Source organism: Loxodonta africana, chromosome 22 (genome assembly GCF_030014295.1).
Source record: "Loxodonta africana isolate mLoxAfr1 chromosome 22, mLoxAfr1.hap2, whole genome shotgun sequence".
NCBI classification, from domain to species: domain Eukaryota; kingdom Metazoa; phylum Chordata; class Mammalia; order Proboscidea; family Elephantidae; genus Loxodonta; species Loxodonta africana.
This window is the reverse complement of record NC_087363.1, coordinates 18,029,670-18,047,812: the sequence shown is the minus strand read 5'-3', so window position 1 is coordinate 18,047,812 and position 18,143 is coordinate 18,029,670. Positions and strand designations below refer to the sequence as shown.

Genomic DNA, 18,143 nt, shown 5'->3' with positions numbered 1-18,143 from the left:
TTTTTGGATCAATCTTAAATGGGGTTCGATGAGCATCTTGGATAGATATCCTTTTGTCTTTCATTATGTCAGGGAAGTTTTCTGTCAGGAGATCTTCAACTATTTTCTCTGTGTTTTCTGTCCTCCCTCCCTGTTCTGGGGCTCCAGTCACACGCAAGTTATCCTTCTTGATAGAGTCCCACATGATTCTTAGGGTTTCTTCATTTTTTTTAATTCTTTTATCTGATTTTTTTTCAGCTATGTTGGTGTTAATTCCCTGGTCCTCCAGATGTCCCAGTCTACATTCTAATTGCTCGAGTCTGCTCCTCTGACTTCCTATTGTGTTGTCTAATTCTGTAATTTTATTGTTAATGTTTTGAATTTCTACATGCTGTCTCTCTATGGATTCTTGCAACTTATTAATTTTTCCACTATGTTCTTGAATAATCTATTTGAGTTCTTCAACTGTTTTATCAGTGTGTTCCTTGGCTTTTTCTGCAGTTTGCCTTATTTCGTTTCTGATGTCTTGAAGCATTCTGTAAATTAGTTTTTCATAATCTGTATCTGATAATTCCAGGATTGTATCTTCATTTGGGAAAGGTTTTGATTCTTTTGTTTGGGGGGTTGCAGAAGCTGTCATGGTCTGCTTCTTTATGTGGTTTGATATGGACTGCTATCTCTGAGCCATCACTGGGAAACTAGTTTTTCCAGAAAATCCGCTAAAAAAAAATGCAGTCAGATCCCTATCAGAACTGCCTTTGGATTATAACCACCACCTTGTTCCCTGTAAGGATGAAAGTCTGAAATTTGGATCATATATGCTTGGCTGTAGCTGGTTCTGTGTTTTTAGTCCAATTAGGGGTGGATTTTTGGTCCCTGGGTTTTTTGTGGTTCCTTCTCTCAGGCCGGAAGAGTGGGTTAGGAAAAGACCAAAAGAAAAAAAAAAGGGGCGGGGGGAAGCAAAGCCACCACGGAGCCGGAGCCGTTCTCCCTCTGGCTCAGGAAAGTCCAATGTTAATGAAGCAGCCTGGGGAGGGTGGGGGAGGGATCAGAGAGATAGGAGAGTAGCACCTCAGAATATAGCCAGAGTTGCTTTTCTTGCTTGGAATGACTATTTTATCTGAGATTCCCGAGGGGTGTGTCGCCTATGTGTGCTGGCTGTGTGGAGATTGCCCACGGTGATCTGGCCCACTGAAGCCGCGGTCAGATCCTCCGCTGCCAGTCCCACGCCCAGCGTCAAGGTTCCCCTGCTGGGACGGTGCACTCCCGACTCCAAAATCAGTCGCTGCCTCCCGGGGACTTCTCGTCCCGCCAGCCGCGTCGCCGCGCCGCTCTCGCGGACTGGCTGGGCCCCCTCCCGGGGTTAGTTCAGGGGAGCGGAGTTGCTCCCTGTGCTGGTGCCGTGACAGCGCCCAGTCAGAAGCCCGGCGGCAAGATTCCTCAGCTGGGACACTGCTCTCCCAGCTCCAAGACCAGTCACTGCCTCCCGGGGACTTCTCCCACTGGCTGCATTGCCACGCCGCCCGCGTGGACCGGCTGGGCCCCCTCCCGGGGTGAGTTCAGGGGGATAGGGCTGCGCCCCTTGTTTGCGCCGTCAGCTCCCCTGGGCCCTGCCCTAAATCGGGCGCCAAGGTTACCTGACTGGGACAGTGGCTCCAGGCTCCGAAAACAATCACTGCCTCCCCGTATTTGTTCATTTTCCGTCTCTAAATCTGTGTTTGTTGTTCAGGGTTTGTAGATTGTTATGTATGTGATCAATTCACTTGTTTTTCCGAGTCTTTGTTGCAGGAGGGATCCGAGGTAGCGTCCACCTAGTCCGCCATCTTGGCCCTGCCAACCTGGCTTTCTTAACAAAGAGAAAAAAAAGTACTGTAGAGTACAAAAGGACATTAGAAAATAAAGATATTTAATAAGAGTTCCTGTGTTTTATGATCAATTGTAAATTAATCAAGACCATAAGAAAAATTCCACTGAAAATACACAGGGACTTCAAAATTATAGCGATGTGTGTTTGGCAAAGTATGCTTAAGGATTGCCAACCCTCAGATCTGGTGGTGGGGGTGGAGGTAGAAAAGAAAGTGTAGTTGAGAGAATCAGTAGAACTAGCGTATTAACAGAACCGCTCCTCTGTAGACACCACCAAAATAAACTCAAAGTAGTGTAGCAATCAGTATGTTTGGCATGCTTAAGTAGCAGACAATGCTCTTTTCTAATGTACTGGCAAGCAGACCATTTTGTTTTTTAATTTTACTTCGTATTCCCATAATATCCGTTAATAGGTTATTCCAAGTTTGTAGAAAAAGACCAATGGCTTTATTTGGCTTGTTTATCCTTGTTGTTGTTGTCGGTTGCCTTCGAGTTGATTTCAACTCATGCTGACTCCGTGCATGCAGAGTAGCACTGTGCTCTGTAGGGTTTTCAAGGCTATAATCTGGGTTATCCTATTTTGTCAGAAAGTAGGCTTTGCAGTTAGTAAAAAAGTTTCCATCAGTGGAGTGTGTATGATTGTACTAGACCTCTAGGGCTGTCATAAGAATTTCTCATGCAGATGCATGCAGTGCCCTTAGACCAACGCCTGGCTTAGAGTAAGTGCTCAGCACATGTGAGCTCTTATTTTTAGTAAATATGATCCATCCTTGACTTTAGAGTGCTTAGGTGCACGAAATGAACTAATATCATTCAACACATGGCTTTAGCAGTTCTTTCTTTGTCTAGGTGAATATAAAGTACGTTTTTGGATTGGCTGAGGTAAAAACTGTATATAAGAGAAGGAAATGTTCACAGAGTTTTCATAGAAAATAACTTTACATAGACTAGAATCAGAGTTGGGAAGTTTCCTGAAGGATTCCCTAGTTGAGAACATGGACATGGATCATCTCTTACTCACAGTTGACACATCTACCCTCATCTGTCTGGTCTTTTATGTGTTCACTTCTTTGAGATACAGCCTTGATGGTTGAAAGAGAGATAGAACTGCTTGATTTTATTAATAGCTTGTTAAGTTTTCCATACAAGGAAGGGAATGGAAAGACCAAGTTGGTTGTTTGAGATTGGAGATAGAGATATAATGATCATTGCTACTCAGGAAGCTCAGTGAAAGCATCAACTCATCAGTTCTTTTTAGAGCAGCAGAGATGCTGTTCTTCTGGAAGTACTCCTCCTTCTATGATTCTTTAAGATCATCTTCAAGTTACCTTAAAGAGATGGACCGTTGTCATCTGACCTCTTGAGATTTGCTAAATGAGCCACTCTGTCCTCAAGGCAGGCACTGGTATAGTTTACACTGAAATGAGCTGGAGCGGCATCACGTTGTTTCCAGGGGAAGTTGTAGAGAAACAGGAGACATAGCGATGCCTTTTTCCTCCTGGCTTATGATTTACCAGAGCCCCAGTGGCACAGTGATTAAGAGCTACGGCTGCTAACCAAAAGGTCGGCAGTTCAAATCCACCAGCTGCTCCTTAGAAACCCCATGGGATAGTTTTACCCTTTCCTATAGGGTCGCTATGAGTCGAAATTGACTCTATGGCAACAGGTTTTGGGTTTTATGATCTACTGGAATAGTGTTCACCTGGATTTCTCTCTCCGTGTAGGAATGTTCTAACAGTAGCCCTATACTCAAGGAGGTGGAAGACCACAGCGGTGAGCCTGGTGTCCACCCAGAGTGCGTGAAAGCCAACTCTGTTGTGCAGTGTCAGAGGATGGTGGTGGGACCCCGTGCTCACTGTGATTAACCATCTCCAGGGAAGCATTTCTACCCAAACCCACTGTTTTCAGAGACTTCAAATTCACCAGTAAAATCCAAGTGCAGCCATTTAAAGTTGTTGGAAAACATGGCAATATTATATGGCTTTTGTATGCCCTCTTATTTTCTGGAGCCATTTTCATTTAGCAATTCTTATTTAATTTTTTAACTTGCAACATAACAAAGCAAAGAACATAAAATATAAAATTCACTTTATATTTATATTTTATCATGGGGTTCCTTGAGTTTGTAATTCCTCCTAAAGTTGAGTTCCGGAATTTTGCACACCTTTTTGTAATTATCTCGGAGATCCCATTAAAACCCAAAGCACTCATAAACGTTATGATATCTATGCAGTGTTCTCCTCAGAGCTGTTATATGTGAAAAGTTGTTTGCAAGCTAAAATATTGTCATACAGAAGGGAAGCTCTATTGTTGTTAAGTAAAAATGCATAACCCAAATAAGGAACCAGACATGGATTTCAGGGGATTTCCTGAGAAATGTGGAAGGAGATCTGCTTTCTAAGATCCTATTTCATCCTGGAAGATCCCCCACATTTAAAAGATACCCCCTAACCTTGAAAATCACATGAAGTGTGACACTTAAAATATCGTTTACTTCAGCTACTATGAGTATTGTAAAGTTTTCAAGTGTTATCTGTTCGTCAAAATGCATAGCTTAGCTTCTTTTTGAGCCTTACATTTCTTGTATTAAAAGACACAAATCTCTGTACCTCTTTGTTATGGCTTCCAAAAATGCCGAAGGTATTATCCAGTATCTTCTATAGTGTCATTTTCTGTGAGAAATTCTGTCAGGCTTTAGTAATAAGAATATTGTCTCTTCCACTGTGGCAGGTATTTCTGTAATGTGAGAGTTAGCTCATATGCAGTTGGTAAATAGAGTATGATGTATCTATATGATGGAATCTCATTGGTTCATATGACATTGCCCCAGCCTGCTCAAGCTCTGCACCACTAAGGAAGAGTAGTAGGTGAAAGCAGAGAGCAGAAGGTTGAAGAGAAGTGCAGCGCTGCACGTGAGGGTTGTTCATGTAATGCTTTTCTTCTTGGCTCCACGTGGCTACAGTTCTGTCTTGGAAGGGCTTCCTGCCTGGTTTACTCCAGTCTCTAAGCTTTTTGCCTATGTCTCCGTGACTCAGTAGCCTCATCTCTTCCTTACACCTCCTGCCCTAAAGATATCATCTCCTTTTATTAAATGATAAAGTAATTTTTTTTTTAAATAAGAACTTGACTTTTTCATTGTGCTAATATTTTACTAGGGTTTGTTGTCAGCTACTGTCCAGCCAGCCCCTGACTCATGGTGACCCCATGCACAATGGAGTGAAACACTATCTGGTCCTGAGCCATCTGCATGATGGGTTACAAATCAGATACTGTGGTCCACAGGGTTTTCATTGACTGATTTTCCTAAGAAGATCACCAGGCCTTTCTTCCTACTCTGTCCGAGCCTGGAATCTCTGCTGAAACCTTTTCAGCTTCATAGCAACATTGAAGCCTCCACAAACAAGCAGGTGATAGCTGCTCATGAGGTACATTGGCCAGGAAAAAAACAAACTCAAGTCTCCTGCATAGAAGGTGAGATTTCTACCACTGAACTGCCATTATCCCTGCTGTTTTTGTTTAGTGCTCTGGTTTGATGTTGCTATGGCTCAAACCCTTATTTTTCCCATAAGCTCTGTGATTTTTAGTGTACAATTTTACAGAATATGAGGATTTTATATGTATCACATCATAGCAGAAATGCCTGTAATTATATTTGTCTCAAGATAATAGTTTGTTTTTATATTATGGACACTGTGAAATGTATAACTTACCAGGTTGGCTGCTAAAAGATATAGCACTGAAATCGTGCCACATCCTCCATGAGTATTCAGAGTGCATGTTTACCTTCATTTCCACCCTCTTTGATTTTTTTCCATGACAGATACTGGCTATATATTCTTTCTACTGCAGGCATGGAGGGTGACTGTAGATTGATTCACTTTATAGTTAACAAAGTATGTGTTGGGGAGGGTCTTTCTGGTCGTCTTTCTTAGGAGCCCAGTGTTTCTAGTTAAGTTGCTACACAGATTTCTTTGTGGTTCAACAGTTTGGCAGGTCACTGAAAATTCCCTCTTGAAGACATCTGTTGAGTGAAGTAATGGCTTCATTGCAGACTCTTGAGTTTTCATTAATTTTCCTCTGAGGTTTTTTATGTGTCCTTTTGTGGGGAGGGTGGGAACCCATTCATCTGTTTTGGAAGGTTTCAAGTTCTCTGGCTCACCATCTCCCCGGTGAGGCTTCCCTTGGAAGGCTATTCTGGTCATTGTTGACCCTTCTGGTTCTCTCAGTCTATGAAGTGCCGGATGGGCTCTTTGCTTTCCAACAACAAGGCTCATGTCTGTCCCAGGTGGCTGCAGATCCAGGTGACTGGAGGCTGAAGGTATCAGTGCCTTCCTCTGTTGTGTCCCAGTTGGTACTTCCCTTTCTACATCCCTTTCCTCCCCCAACTGTCTTGGCACAATGTCTTCTTATATGGCCCTGAGCTGGCTCCAAGTTCACAGTCTCAGAGGAATTACATGACATGCATAAATTATGAAACATTTTTTGCAAATTAAGTCTTAATTAAAACCAGCAGCTTAGAGTATCCAACTGGAAGCAGTCACAATGTTGAAAAGTAACATTGGTAGGGTGGGAGTTCGGGAGAAAGCTGGGTGGGTTTGCATCCTGTTAGGATGTTTTCCAAAATGAATCTTGCGGAACAGAACTTTCTTCCCTATAAGCTCCTTCTTTATCTATACTCCTGCCTTAGACTACTGTCTTCTTGCCTATTAGCCCTCGGACTACTATGTAGACCAATACAATTTTCAAGCAGGAAATATAAACACTTCATGGCTATGGTTTTATCAGGTCTTTGCCAGATTTCTTTTTCGTTCTACTAACTCGTGTTCTCACAGGGAACCAACATCGCCAGAACTCCAGTTCAGATAGTTTTTCAATAGGATAACTACCCGAAATAAGACTGAAGAATGACAGTTTTAATTAGAAACGTATTTTCCCAATACAATGCAGAGTTCAAGCCTGATGAGAAATGACTTCTTATTGTGAGAATTTTCAGAATATTGTAACAAGCGAAATGCCTAGGGCTTTCCCCCAGCTGATAGTCCTTAGCAATATGTAATGTGAGAATTGTTCTGGTCTGTCCATTAATAATCCACATTTTCCAGCATCCCAAAACATGTCTTCCATCATGTGAATAATTTATGCAGGTTTGCCTTTCGTCTAGGCAGCACTCTACCGACAGAACAAAAAGACCAATTCTTTCCTGTAAAGTGAAGTTTTAACAAAAATCTAACCACCTCTTTTCTGCTAAACTACCTGGCTGGGCTAGTCTACAGTGAGTAGTGTGGTGTTCTCTGTAGACTTGCAATGTAGCTAGCCAATTGGCCAGTCAGAAAATTTGAAGTTGAATGTCCTCTCTGTCTTTAACTAATCTGAACCACAGGTAAGGTTCATACATAAAATCTGTATTTTAAAAATACTGGAAGGTTTTTTTTTTTTTTTTTTTTTTTTTAATCGTGTGCATCATATTGTCTTGGGGATGGTGAAATGGACATCAGAAAGAGTGAATCCTGGTCAGCATGCAAATTATGAGAACTTTTATTGAGAGCAATTTGAACTTAAATAATGCACATGCCTTTTGACCAACAGTTGAACTTCCTGAAAAGTTGACAGTGTGTGCAACAATTTGACTGTAAGGGTATTTATTACAGTGTTATTTATGTTAATGGCAAAATGAAAACAGCCTAGATAGCTAACAATAAAGAATTATGTAAGTAATTTATCATATATTCAAATAATAGAATATTATATAGTCTACAAAGTAGACAGCTACCTGGCCAACCAGCTGGAAGAGATCCATATTTATGCCTGTTCCCAAGAAAGGGAATCCAACAGAATGTGAATATTGTTGAACAATATTATTAATATCATGTGCAAGTAAAATTTTGCTGAAGATCATTCAAAAGCAGCTGCAGCAGTATATTGACAGACAACTGCCAGAAATTCAGGCCGGATTCAGAAGAGGACGTGGAACCAGGGATATCATTGCTGATGTCGGATGGATCCTGGCTGAAAGCAGAGAATACCAGAAAGATGTTTACCTGTGTTTTATTAACTGTGCAAAGTCATTCACCGGTGTGGATCGTAACAAATTATGGATAACATTGCCAAGAATGGGAATTCCGGGACACTTAATTGTACTCATGAAGAACCTGTACATAGTCAAGAGGCAGTTGTTTGGACAGAACAAGGGGATACTGCATGGTTTAAAGTCAGGAAAGGTGTGCGCCAGTGTTGTATCCTTTCACCATGCCTATTCAATCTGTATGCTGAGGAAATAAACTGAGAAGCTGGACTATATGAAGGAAGACTCATTAACACCCTGTGATATGTGTAGATGACACAGCCTTGCTTGCTGAAAGTGAAGAGGACTTGAAGCACTTACCAATGAAGATCAAAGACCACAGCCTTCAGTATGGATTGCACCTCAACATAAAGAAAACAAAAATCCTCACAACTGGACCAATAAGCAACATCGTGATAGATGGAGAAAAGATTGAAGTTTTCAAGGATTTCACTTTACTTGAGTCTACAGTCAACACTCGTGGAAGCAGCAGCCAAGAAATCAAAAGATGCATTGCATTGGGCAAATCTGCTGCAGAAGACCTCTTTAAAGTGTTGAAAAGCAAAGATGTCACCTTGAAGTCTAAGGTGCGCCTGACCCAAGCCATGGTATTTTCAATCACATCATATGCTTGTGAAAGCTGGACAATGAATAAGGAAGACAGAAGAAGAACTGACGCCTTTGAATTGTGGTGTTGGCGAAGAATATTGAATATACCATGGACGGCCAAAAGAACGAACAAATCTGTTTTGGAAGAAATACAACCAGAATGCTCCTTAGAACCAAGGATGGCAAGACTACATCTTACATACTTCAGACATGTTGTCAGGAGAGATCAGTCCCCAGAAAAGGAAATCATGCTTGGTAAAGTAGAGGGTCAATGAAAAAGAGGAAGACCCTCAACAAGATGGATTGACGCAGTGGCTGCAACAATGGGCTCAAATATAACAATGACTGTGGTCATGGCACAGGACTGGCCAGTGTTTTGTTCTGTTGCACATGGGGTCACTATGAATCAGAACCGATTGGACAGCACCTAGCAACAACAGTGTAGTGATCTAACATGGTGTTAACTGAGATCGACGATGGCTGTTAGCATCACAGCAACAAAACGGAACCCATTGCTGTCGAGCTGATTCTGAGTATGGAGCCCCTATAGGACAGAGTAGGCCTGCCCCAGAGGATTTCCAAAGAGTGGCTGGTGGATTAGAATTGCCAGCCTTTTAGCAGCCAATCTCTTAACCACTACATCATAAGTGGTTTTAAATGTTCTATTTTTGTTTCTCTTTAACATCTAATTTTCTGTAAGAAACATGAATTACTTGTATAATTTTTAAAAATAAACACTTAGAAACTTGTGCATTGGAGAAGAGGTCTTTCTGTCCATCTTTTCCTTTTTAGCATACTGTTAGAAAGAGAAGTCTCCATTGTACCCCCCCAAACTAGATGTTGATAAATCACATATGGTTAGATAAGATAGTACCGAAACTATAGACAAGAATTTAAAGGAAAATGAGAGTAGATGGTCAGAGCTAGATTCCACAGAGGGACACCTTTCTGTCGCCTGACATTATTATCACAAGGACTGGAATATTGCCTAGACTTTGGAGAGATATGATGCTCCCTGTGCTTATAAGGAAATTTCACACATAGCATTGGAGATCTTTTGAGGAAATTATTCTTGGGTATTTTTTAAGCTGAGCAGACAATTTCAGAAATACTTTGATGAATCTTTTGATTTGTACAAGTAAAATCTAGTCATGTGCAGCCTTAATGTGTGCCTAGAGATCACCAGCTGAAACTATGGGAGAGATGAGGAAAAAAAAAAAAAAAAACCTTAGTTCATTTAGGTTGCCCCAGTGGTTCGTACTAACCTGGAAGCCGCTAGAATCTAAATCGCATAAATGGATCTGGGGCTAGAGTGATGCCTTTGATACTGAGTTCTCTTAGCCTCTATGCCCTGTCTTCTGTCATGCTGGCTTCACGGTAAGGTCCCATGGGATGGTCCATCCTGGGCAGTACATCCTCTTGGGTTCTAGTTGAGACATGAAAGGAGAGAAGAGGAAGAGGTGTGTACTTTTGGTTTCTTGTGTAAAAATCCTTATTAGACTAGATTAGGTCACATCTCCATCCCTGAGTCAGTTGCTGTGACCAGGGCAAAGTGGTGACGTCACTGGCTTTGATCTGGCTATTGTCCACATCGTGGAACTTGCAGTAGAACCCTTCCCAGACCATGGGGACTACTATTGAAAGAAAGGGGCTGGGTGGTGGAGAGTTAAGAGATACATATCCACTGTAAGAGTCACGTGCCCCATAACATACTCCATTTGGGCCTCACTGCTTCTTCACAATGGGTTGTGTAGATAAATAAGAAACATGCTCTTTTGCTTATGAGGCTTTTATTTTTAAGAACTGATAGATTTTTCTTAGAGTTTGTGCAGCCAACCCAGTTTTAGATTTTCACTTTCTTCCTAACCCATAAACAGCTTATTTACTCAGGTCAGTAGAGCCCAGGGCTAATTAGACAGCACCCCAAATTCAGTCTCACATGGATGCACATGGCTTTGTGTAATTGTGAGGCCACATGCTATATCCAAAATAAATGTTTTCCTCTGTCACTGGGGAACCCGGAAAGAGATGTAGGGAAGATCAGCACGTACCTGTTCTCACCTCAGAAAAACATGGCTCTGAAAGAGAGATTCTGATTCTAGGTCCATGGTGTCATCTGTGGACCAAGAGGCAATTGGTTATGAAATAACTTCTCACACATCATCAGCTGGGAGCCCAACCCTGAAAACCTTGGAGGTTACAAGTTCAGGGATTAAAAACAGCAACTATTATGGGCCAGCTGCTTTTATAGGGACTGGAAATGTATTATCTTATTTAATCCTCATGTTAATCCCATGAGCCAGTGTCATTACTACATTTTTTAGATGAGAAATCTGGAGCTCAAAGATAATATATTGTTATTCAGTATACTATTTGGTAGAGCTGCGATTTGAAATCTGGTCAACCTGATTCGAAGGCCTTCCCACCTTCCTACATTCCTTCTTCTCCCTTTGTTTCTTCCCTCCCTTCTCTCTTTCCTCTCCTTTTCTTTTTTTCCTTTTCCTTCCCTTCCTCCCTCTTCTTTCTCTTTTCTTTCTTTTCCTTCCTTCCCTCACTTCCTCCCACCTGCTCTTCCTGTGTACATCCGTCCATCCGTCCATTCATCCATCCATCCGCCCATCTATCCATCCAACATTTACTGAATTCTTATCATGAATCAGGCACAGATGTAGGCTCTCATGATCTAACAATGACTAAGACAGATCTGGCCCCTGAATGGATCTTGAGTTTTTAACGTGGACACATAGTAAAAAAAAAAGTAACCAAGAAAGTTACAGAATGTAAAAAATGCTAATACAGGAATAAACAACATGAAGTCATAGAAACTTGGGAGTGAAGATAGGGATCCCTCTCAGAGCCTAAGCTGACATCTGATGAATGTGCAGAGGCAGTGAGGAAGGGGGCAGTCAGAGAGCTGACCAGTGGGGAGGGCAGAGCCTCTGCAAGCCAGAGGAAGTAGCCCCGCAAAGGCTTTGAGGCGAGCAAGGCTTAGCGAGAAGGGCCAGCAAAGTATCTGATTTATGCTTGTAGATCATTCTGGATGTGGAATAGAGAAAGGACTAGAGGGGCAGCAGTAAAACTGGGGAGATCAACTGAGCAATGATGGTGGCCTGGTCTAGGGTGGAAAAAAAAGGGTGGAAGAAGTGAGTAAATCTGCGACAGAACCTACACTGCCGAATCTTAGCTCATCAAAGATTTTTCCGTGCTTGGCTTGAAGGTTTTGGAGTTGAAGCCAGTTAATAGAATTTCCTCTGTTATATGGAGGAGTCGGGATCTCTATCCACATTGCTTAATGAAGAAGAATGGAAGATTATAAATTCATGCATCCATAAGGAAAAAGAATGAACACAAGGAACCTTTGCAGCAAGCAGGGATTTATCGCTCATTCATAAGGCTCAAGGCAAAGAGCCAGTTTTACAAATGGAATAAACATATGTAGGCCAGGCTTTTTTGTTTTACACAGTTGGCAGGAAAAGACTTTGTTTCCCATTTGGTCTTTACATATTTCAATGTGAAATGTGTTGTTTTGATCAATAGATCTTTAATGGGAGTTTTATTTTTGAGAGTCCATTCAGCTCTGAAACTGTGTTGAGCTGGAGTGATGGATGTCCCCTCTGTCACCCTCATGGCTCTGTGTGAAACTCTACGATAGTAACAAAGTAAACAAGGGAACTAAAAACAAAAACATTGCCTTCCGTTTGGTGGGGCAGGTACTGTCTCTTTCAAAACACCTCTTTTACTTAGCATCAGGGTCTCAGAGCTCACTCGGATTTCCTTCTCCCTCATCTGCTGCTTCTTCTCAGGTTCTTCTGCCAAATCCACCTCATCAGGCAGGCCTCTGAGTGACGGCATGCCTCAGGCTTCAGTCCCCAGACTCAAATTCGGTGCACTCTCCCTTGATGACCTTGCCTGTGCTGACAGTGACCAAGCTCAGTACCCTCCTTGAGCACAAGCTTCACACATCCAGCTGCCTACCCTCCATCTCCCCTTGCATGTCGAAGAGACTGCTTAAATTTTGGTCAGTTGTACACAAAACTGAACTCTGGGTATCTTTCTTCCAACTCTGGGTATCATGCTTCTTTTATAGTCGTCCCCTTCTCAGTAAATGGCAGCTCTGTGTTTGCATTTACTCAAGCCAAAATCCTCGGAAGCATTCTTGATTTCTCTGCTTTTCTCATGCCATCATCCAGTCCTTCATCTCTACCTTCAAATCTGTCTCAGGTGAGACCACTGCCTGCCACCTCCACCACCAGCACCTGGTCCAGTTCTCCATTGGCTCTTACCCAGATAGTGCAATAGCCTCCCCACCTCCCCACTGGCCTCCCTTGTAGTTTCATCACTGCAGAGTTAGGATGATAATAGGACTTATCTAATAAGGTTTCTGTGAGTTTTCAATAAGTTAATATAGGTAAAGCGCTTAGAATGGTGGGTGGCACATTGGGAGAGTTTGCTTTTATGATCACCTGTCATTACTGCTGACTCTAACATCCTAGTATGTGGCTTCCATCTTCCAGATCGCCTCAGTGTCCACAATGACTGCTAAGGCTCCAGCCATCACATCTGCTTTCTAGGCAGCAGAACAGAGAAAGTACTCCTGAGAACACTATCTGGAAAAATCACATACATGTACATCTCCTTGACCACAAGTGAGTCACTTGGCCATACCTAACTCTAATATGGTCATTTATCTGAGTCTGGCTGAAAGTTTGGTTTCCGTTACCAAAAAAAGAAGGGCAGATGGCTAATGGGAGGGAACTGGCAGTGACTATGCTATATAAATAAGAGGTATATGGCATTGAGGGCATATGATGGACACATATGATACAAAAGGTCAAACAAGGCTGCTTGGAGAAAGTGGCCAGAGCAGTAAGTGTGTACTAGATCAGGGATGTGCAGAAGAGTTCCCAGGTACGGGAAGAGCAAGGGTAGATGTCCTGTAGGAGAGGGCGTGCTAAATAGTTATGTTACTTACGCCAGACATCACATGCTAAGAAACTTGGTGGGCTGAATTCTCTGTCTTCCCCCAAACTCCCCTCTAAAAGTTGGTGCCAGGATTTCTCATCCCCCTTTTCTCCATGGGCTACACCCAGATGGAATGACTTGTTAGGTTCACAAATTCTTCAGGAACTTGTGTTGGTGCTAGTACTGCTTGGTCTGCATGAAAAGTCATGCTGTGAGCCTCATGGTTGGAGCAGGGCTGGGAGCTATAGAGAGACTTGACTTCAACCCCGAACTTGACCATTTTCTGGCTGGATAATCATTCTAAGCATTATCTATTTCTTTATCTGTGAACTGGGGACAATAGCGATACCTAACCCAAAGAGCCACTGTGAGGACCAAAAGAGCTAACGTGGGTAAACAGATGTCACCTTCTTCATCATCACTTTCTCCCTCATCCTCCCCTGAATGGCTCTAATTCTCAGCCTTTCCATGTTCAAGTGCTAAGGACCACACGAATGTATCCTGTACCCAGCTTTTCCCAAGGAATGTGCAAGCCTGAAGTATACTACAACTTCTTTCTTTTTTTACTCTTTCTCCAAAAAAAAATTCCTTCTTTCTTTACCTTTCCTTTTCAAAAAAATGACACAAGACACATACAGTTGGGTAGAGAATCATGTTGTCTAGGGGTGTTTGGCCTGGAAGAAACCTGAAGCTGCCTGGTCCAGCCCCCTCATGAAGTAAGTGAGAAAATAGAGCCAGAGAGGTGGAGCCTGGCTGACAGTGCCTGACAAGGTGGTGAGGAAAGAGTGCGGAGAGGACGAGAAGTTGTCTCGCCTTGGTCCGGTGATGATGGGATCTTCACAGGCGGGTTTTATGCATATCCATTGGTCAGTGAGACAACCCGCACATATCCTCAAGTCTGTATCAGGCATATGGGAACCCGAAAGTTTTATATCTATCCTTTTGGTAGAGACAGTTCTTTTCTCTTGAAAGCAATCAGCTTGGGTTACAACATGGGTAGGGGGGAGGGTAGGAGGGGTTGGTGAGGATTCAAGGCAGATACCCTCATTATCTTACTTTGACATCAACTTGGCGTAGTCACAGGTTACAGAATTTTAAATATATACATACAGCCCTAATGGAGCTTTTGATCAGCAGAGGAAAGAAACATCAAACAGATATACAAGTGATTATCGATATGCTCAGAACTACAAAGAAAAATTGCGATAAGTCCGTTAGAGATCATCAATCCCAACAAAGTATTTGCCACTCTTTATTTCTCAGCCCACAGCAAGTATTGCTAATTGGTTATGACATTGTTTCCAGATAAGCTCAGATATAGCTTCAGAATCCTTCTCAAGGCGGCCCTCCAGACAGCCATTACTAATCATTCAGAGTTGGATCTCACGGCAAGACCTCATGATTATCCAAGAACTGGCTCCTTCCCCAGCCATCCCTCCACCATCCCTTTGTACAGATGAACACGCTAGCCAAAGGCAGGAAGGCACTTGCCTTAGGACTCCAGCTGGAGGCCAAGGTGGGCCCAGAGTCCAGCTGGTCTGGCTCTCCATCCAGGGCTCCACGTGCTGGTCATGAATGCTTGGTGAATGATGGTCTGGAGAGTCGATTCCCAAGCAGTAGCGTCTGTGGCTGCCGATGATCGGATCTAAATTTGTTGTGTCCTATCCTGAGGCTCTTTCACAGAGGTCCAACCTGTTTAGGGCCTTGTAAGCTGTAATTTATGTTATTTAAAAGCTCCAGTAGGAAAGCTGCTCTTTGTTCTCATGAGTTATTTCTTGAGGAAAATATATGTTTTGTGGAGAGTTCGAGGGCATTCTTAAACTGAGGACATCACCACAAAGGCCTAGTCTCTCATTTTCCTTCCCAAGATTTCTTCTCATGTGCTTAAACAAGTGAGTCAAAATGAGGTGTTTCCTGCTCGGCCAAGATGAAACTTCCAGAAAGAAAGAGAAAGGGCAGCTCTCCTTTCAGAGAGGCCTGAGAAGTCCAGCCATTTGTGCAGGACTTAACTTTGGTATTTATTTTACAGTTCATCAAAGATTTGTCATCCACACGGCCTCCTGTGCATTGCGTACAGCGTAAGTTGTGATTGAGCATAAATGCAATGCTTTCCTAAGGAAACATACATTTATCATTCCATGAGGTTTGTGTCTCCAAGGTTTCTTTTCCGTGTGTGAAAAGATGTTTAACATTCAAGAAAACTTTTCTTTAAGTGACTCCTCATTTTAGGTTCAGTTTCTCACCTCTTGATACATTTTTGATGAGCTCTTGAGAGGCACTGAAGGAACTCAGTGAGCTTCCTTTTTGAATAGTCACAGGCACAGCTATGAGGAAAAAAATCAGAAAAAGACATGCTTGTGTTCCCTTGGAAATTGAGTGTTGGAGGGGTTGGTTCTGCTCATCATGGAACAGACCATTCTGGAGACATCTCAGAGATTTGAGATACAGTGCTGATTGGCGGGATAGGGGCTTAGGACAGGTTCAGGAAAGCTCTGGTATTGGTTCCAATGAAGAGTGTTCTTCACAGGGTAGAAAGATTGGGAAAGACAGAACAGTCGAATGGGTTGTCTGTTTAGTTTTTATGCATTTTCTAATATTTCTGATGTTATAAACTCAAGAAACAGGGTATAAAGCCTGAAAGTCACAGTTCCCAAGTGTTTGTGACCTTTATTAGTGTGTGAGCTGAACTGAATTTCTGCATTTCTAAAGTCAGGCAACCCAGCTCTGCAGTTTATTATTTATGAGACATTGTATGATTACTTAACCTCTGAGATACATTTTTTTTTCTTCTGTGATGTGGAATAATAAGAGCACCTAGCCTTGGGTTGCTATGATTTAATGGGATAAAGCAAATAAAGGGCTTCTTAGCCCAATGCCTGCTAACAAGTTCACATTTGGTAAATGATAGTCTCTAGGATGAGAAGTAAGTCAGGATAATGATTTAATTCCTCAGTTTGGTATTGAATGCATGGATAATGTTAATTCCACTCTATATTTGAAAAATGCTTTTCAAAACACTGCGTGGTGTAATGGCAATCACAAATACAGTGGCATTAAACTACATCCTAGTAGTCTCCTGTGGAAATATAGACAAATATGCCTTGTAAATGTTCATCTTTTTCCATGTACCTATAATTTCAGCTCCTTGCCTGTGCCATTGGGAAAGCTATTATGTCTTATTTTATGGATGGACTGGCTGCCTTACCATTGTTCTTAGAACATCAGTTTTACTTCAAATGCGCAGATCCTCACTCCTGTTTCCTTACCCACCAGTAAAGGGAGCAGTTAAAGGGCTACAAAACAAGAAAAACTGACTTTAACAACAAAACATCCTTCTCATAGTCTCACCTCTGTGTACAGCAGGGTTTCTCAACTTTGGCGGTATTGACATTTGGGCTGGATAATTCTTTGTTTTGGGGATTCTCCTCTGTGTTATAGGTTGTTTAAAAGCATCCCTGGCCTCTACCCACTAGCAGAAAATAGCACGTGCCCCTCTCCCCTGACCCCAGTGGTGACAACCCAAGATATTTCCAGACAGTTGCCCCCTGCCGCCCACCCAGTTGAGAAGTGCTGGAGAACAGAAAGAAGGAACTGGCTTGTGGAATCCTGCTATTTGACCTGCCGTATGGAAGAACCTTGATCCAACTGCACAGGAGGTTACCACACTGCCTGGGGCATGGTGATTCCCAAACCAAGGGCTGGCAAACTAAGAGACTATCTGTTGATACCACAGATTCAGACAGCAGTTGGAATAATCAGTACCATAGCTTTATTTTGGGAAATGACTTGGCTTTAGTTTTCTCTGTTTTCCTCCCCATTTTGGTTTTTCAATTTTCTGGAGCAGCCTAATGAAGTTTTATAGTTAACGTTAACTTCTTATATAATGACTTCTTTCTTTCTTTCTTTTTTTATCCCTTATTTTTCAGCTCCCTCAGGCACAAAAGGTAAATTCTTTTCTGTCACATTCCAGTCATCCCAGAACTCACAAGTCATGCATGTCTCCATACTGTTGTACCTTCAGCACTCTTCATGACCAGTGAAATGGTTTTCCTCTTACAGCTTCAGAAACCTGAAGTTGGGCAGGAACAGAGAGGCCAACACCCCCAGACTCAACATCCCCATTTGAGCTAGTCCCACCAAAGAACTCTATCATGGCCACTGGTTTGGGGGCAATTCCATTCCCAACCATGTTGCTAAGATTTCAGAAATAATACATTAAGAGTAAGCCTGGCACATTCCTCCAGACATAGCACTCCAGGCCTTCCCTGGGATAATTGTCTAGGAGACAGATAACATGAATGACTAGTGAGATTCTGTGACCCGAGGTTAGATTCTGGCTCCTAAGCCAAATCTCTGAAAAACCTCCTTGGTTTTCATTAATTGCAAAATCAACAGCTCCTTTGCTTGTCTCATCACCCATACCACCTGGAAACCATTACAGAAGAATTCTTGCTGATGGCCAGACCCTTTCACTGGTCCTCATTGTCTGTCTGACATGATCTGATTCTACCATCTAGAATGTTCTCTGTCCAGAAAAAGTCCATGCGGTTGCAGTGACGGCTTTGCTGTGTCATCCCTGTGTCATGTCGTTGTATCCTAAGGACAGTTATGGCACGAAACATGTCACATCATGCCTGCTGCATTGTTCTTGTATGTTTCACAAACT

The 18,143-nt window shown here is 42.4% G+C and overlaps 1 protein-coding gene across 1 annotated transcript in view; it reads left to right on the top strand.

Annotated features, from left to right (window-relative positions):
• The window catches only part of CACNA2D3 (calcium voltage-gated channel auxiliary subunit alpha2delta 3), a 1,049,182-nt gene that overhangs the window by 753,557 nt on the left and 277,482 nt on the right, over positions 1–18,143 (top strand). Inside the window, exon 14 of the mRNA XM_064274376.1 lies at positions 17,404–17,421. Within this exon, the coding sequence (XP_064130446.1) occupies positions 17,404–17,421 (18 nt within the window). The remainder of the gene's footprint in view (positions 1–17,403; positions 17,422–18,143) is intronic.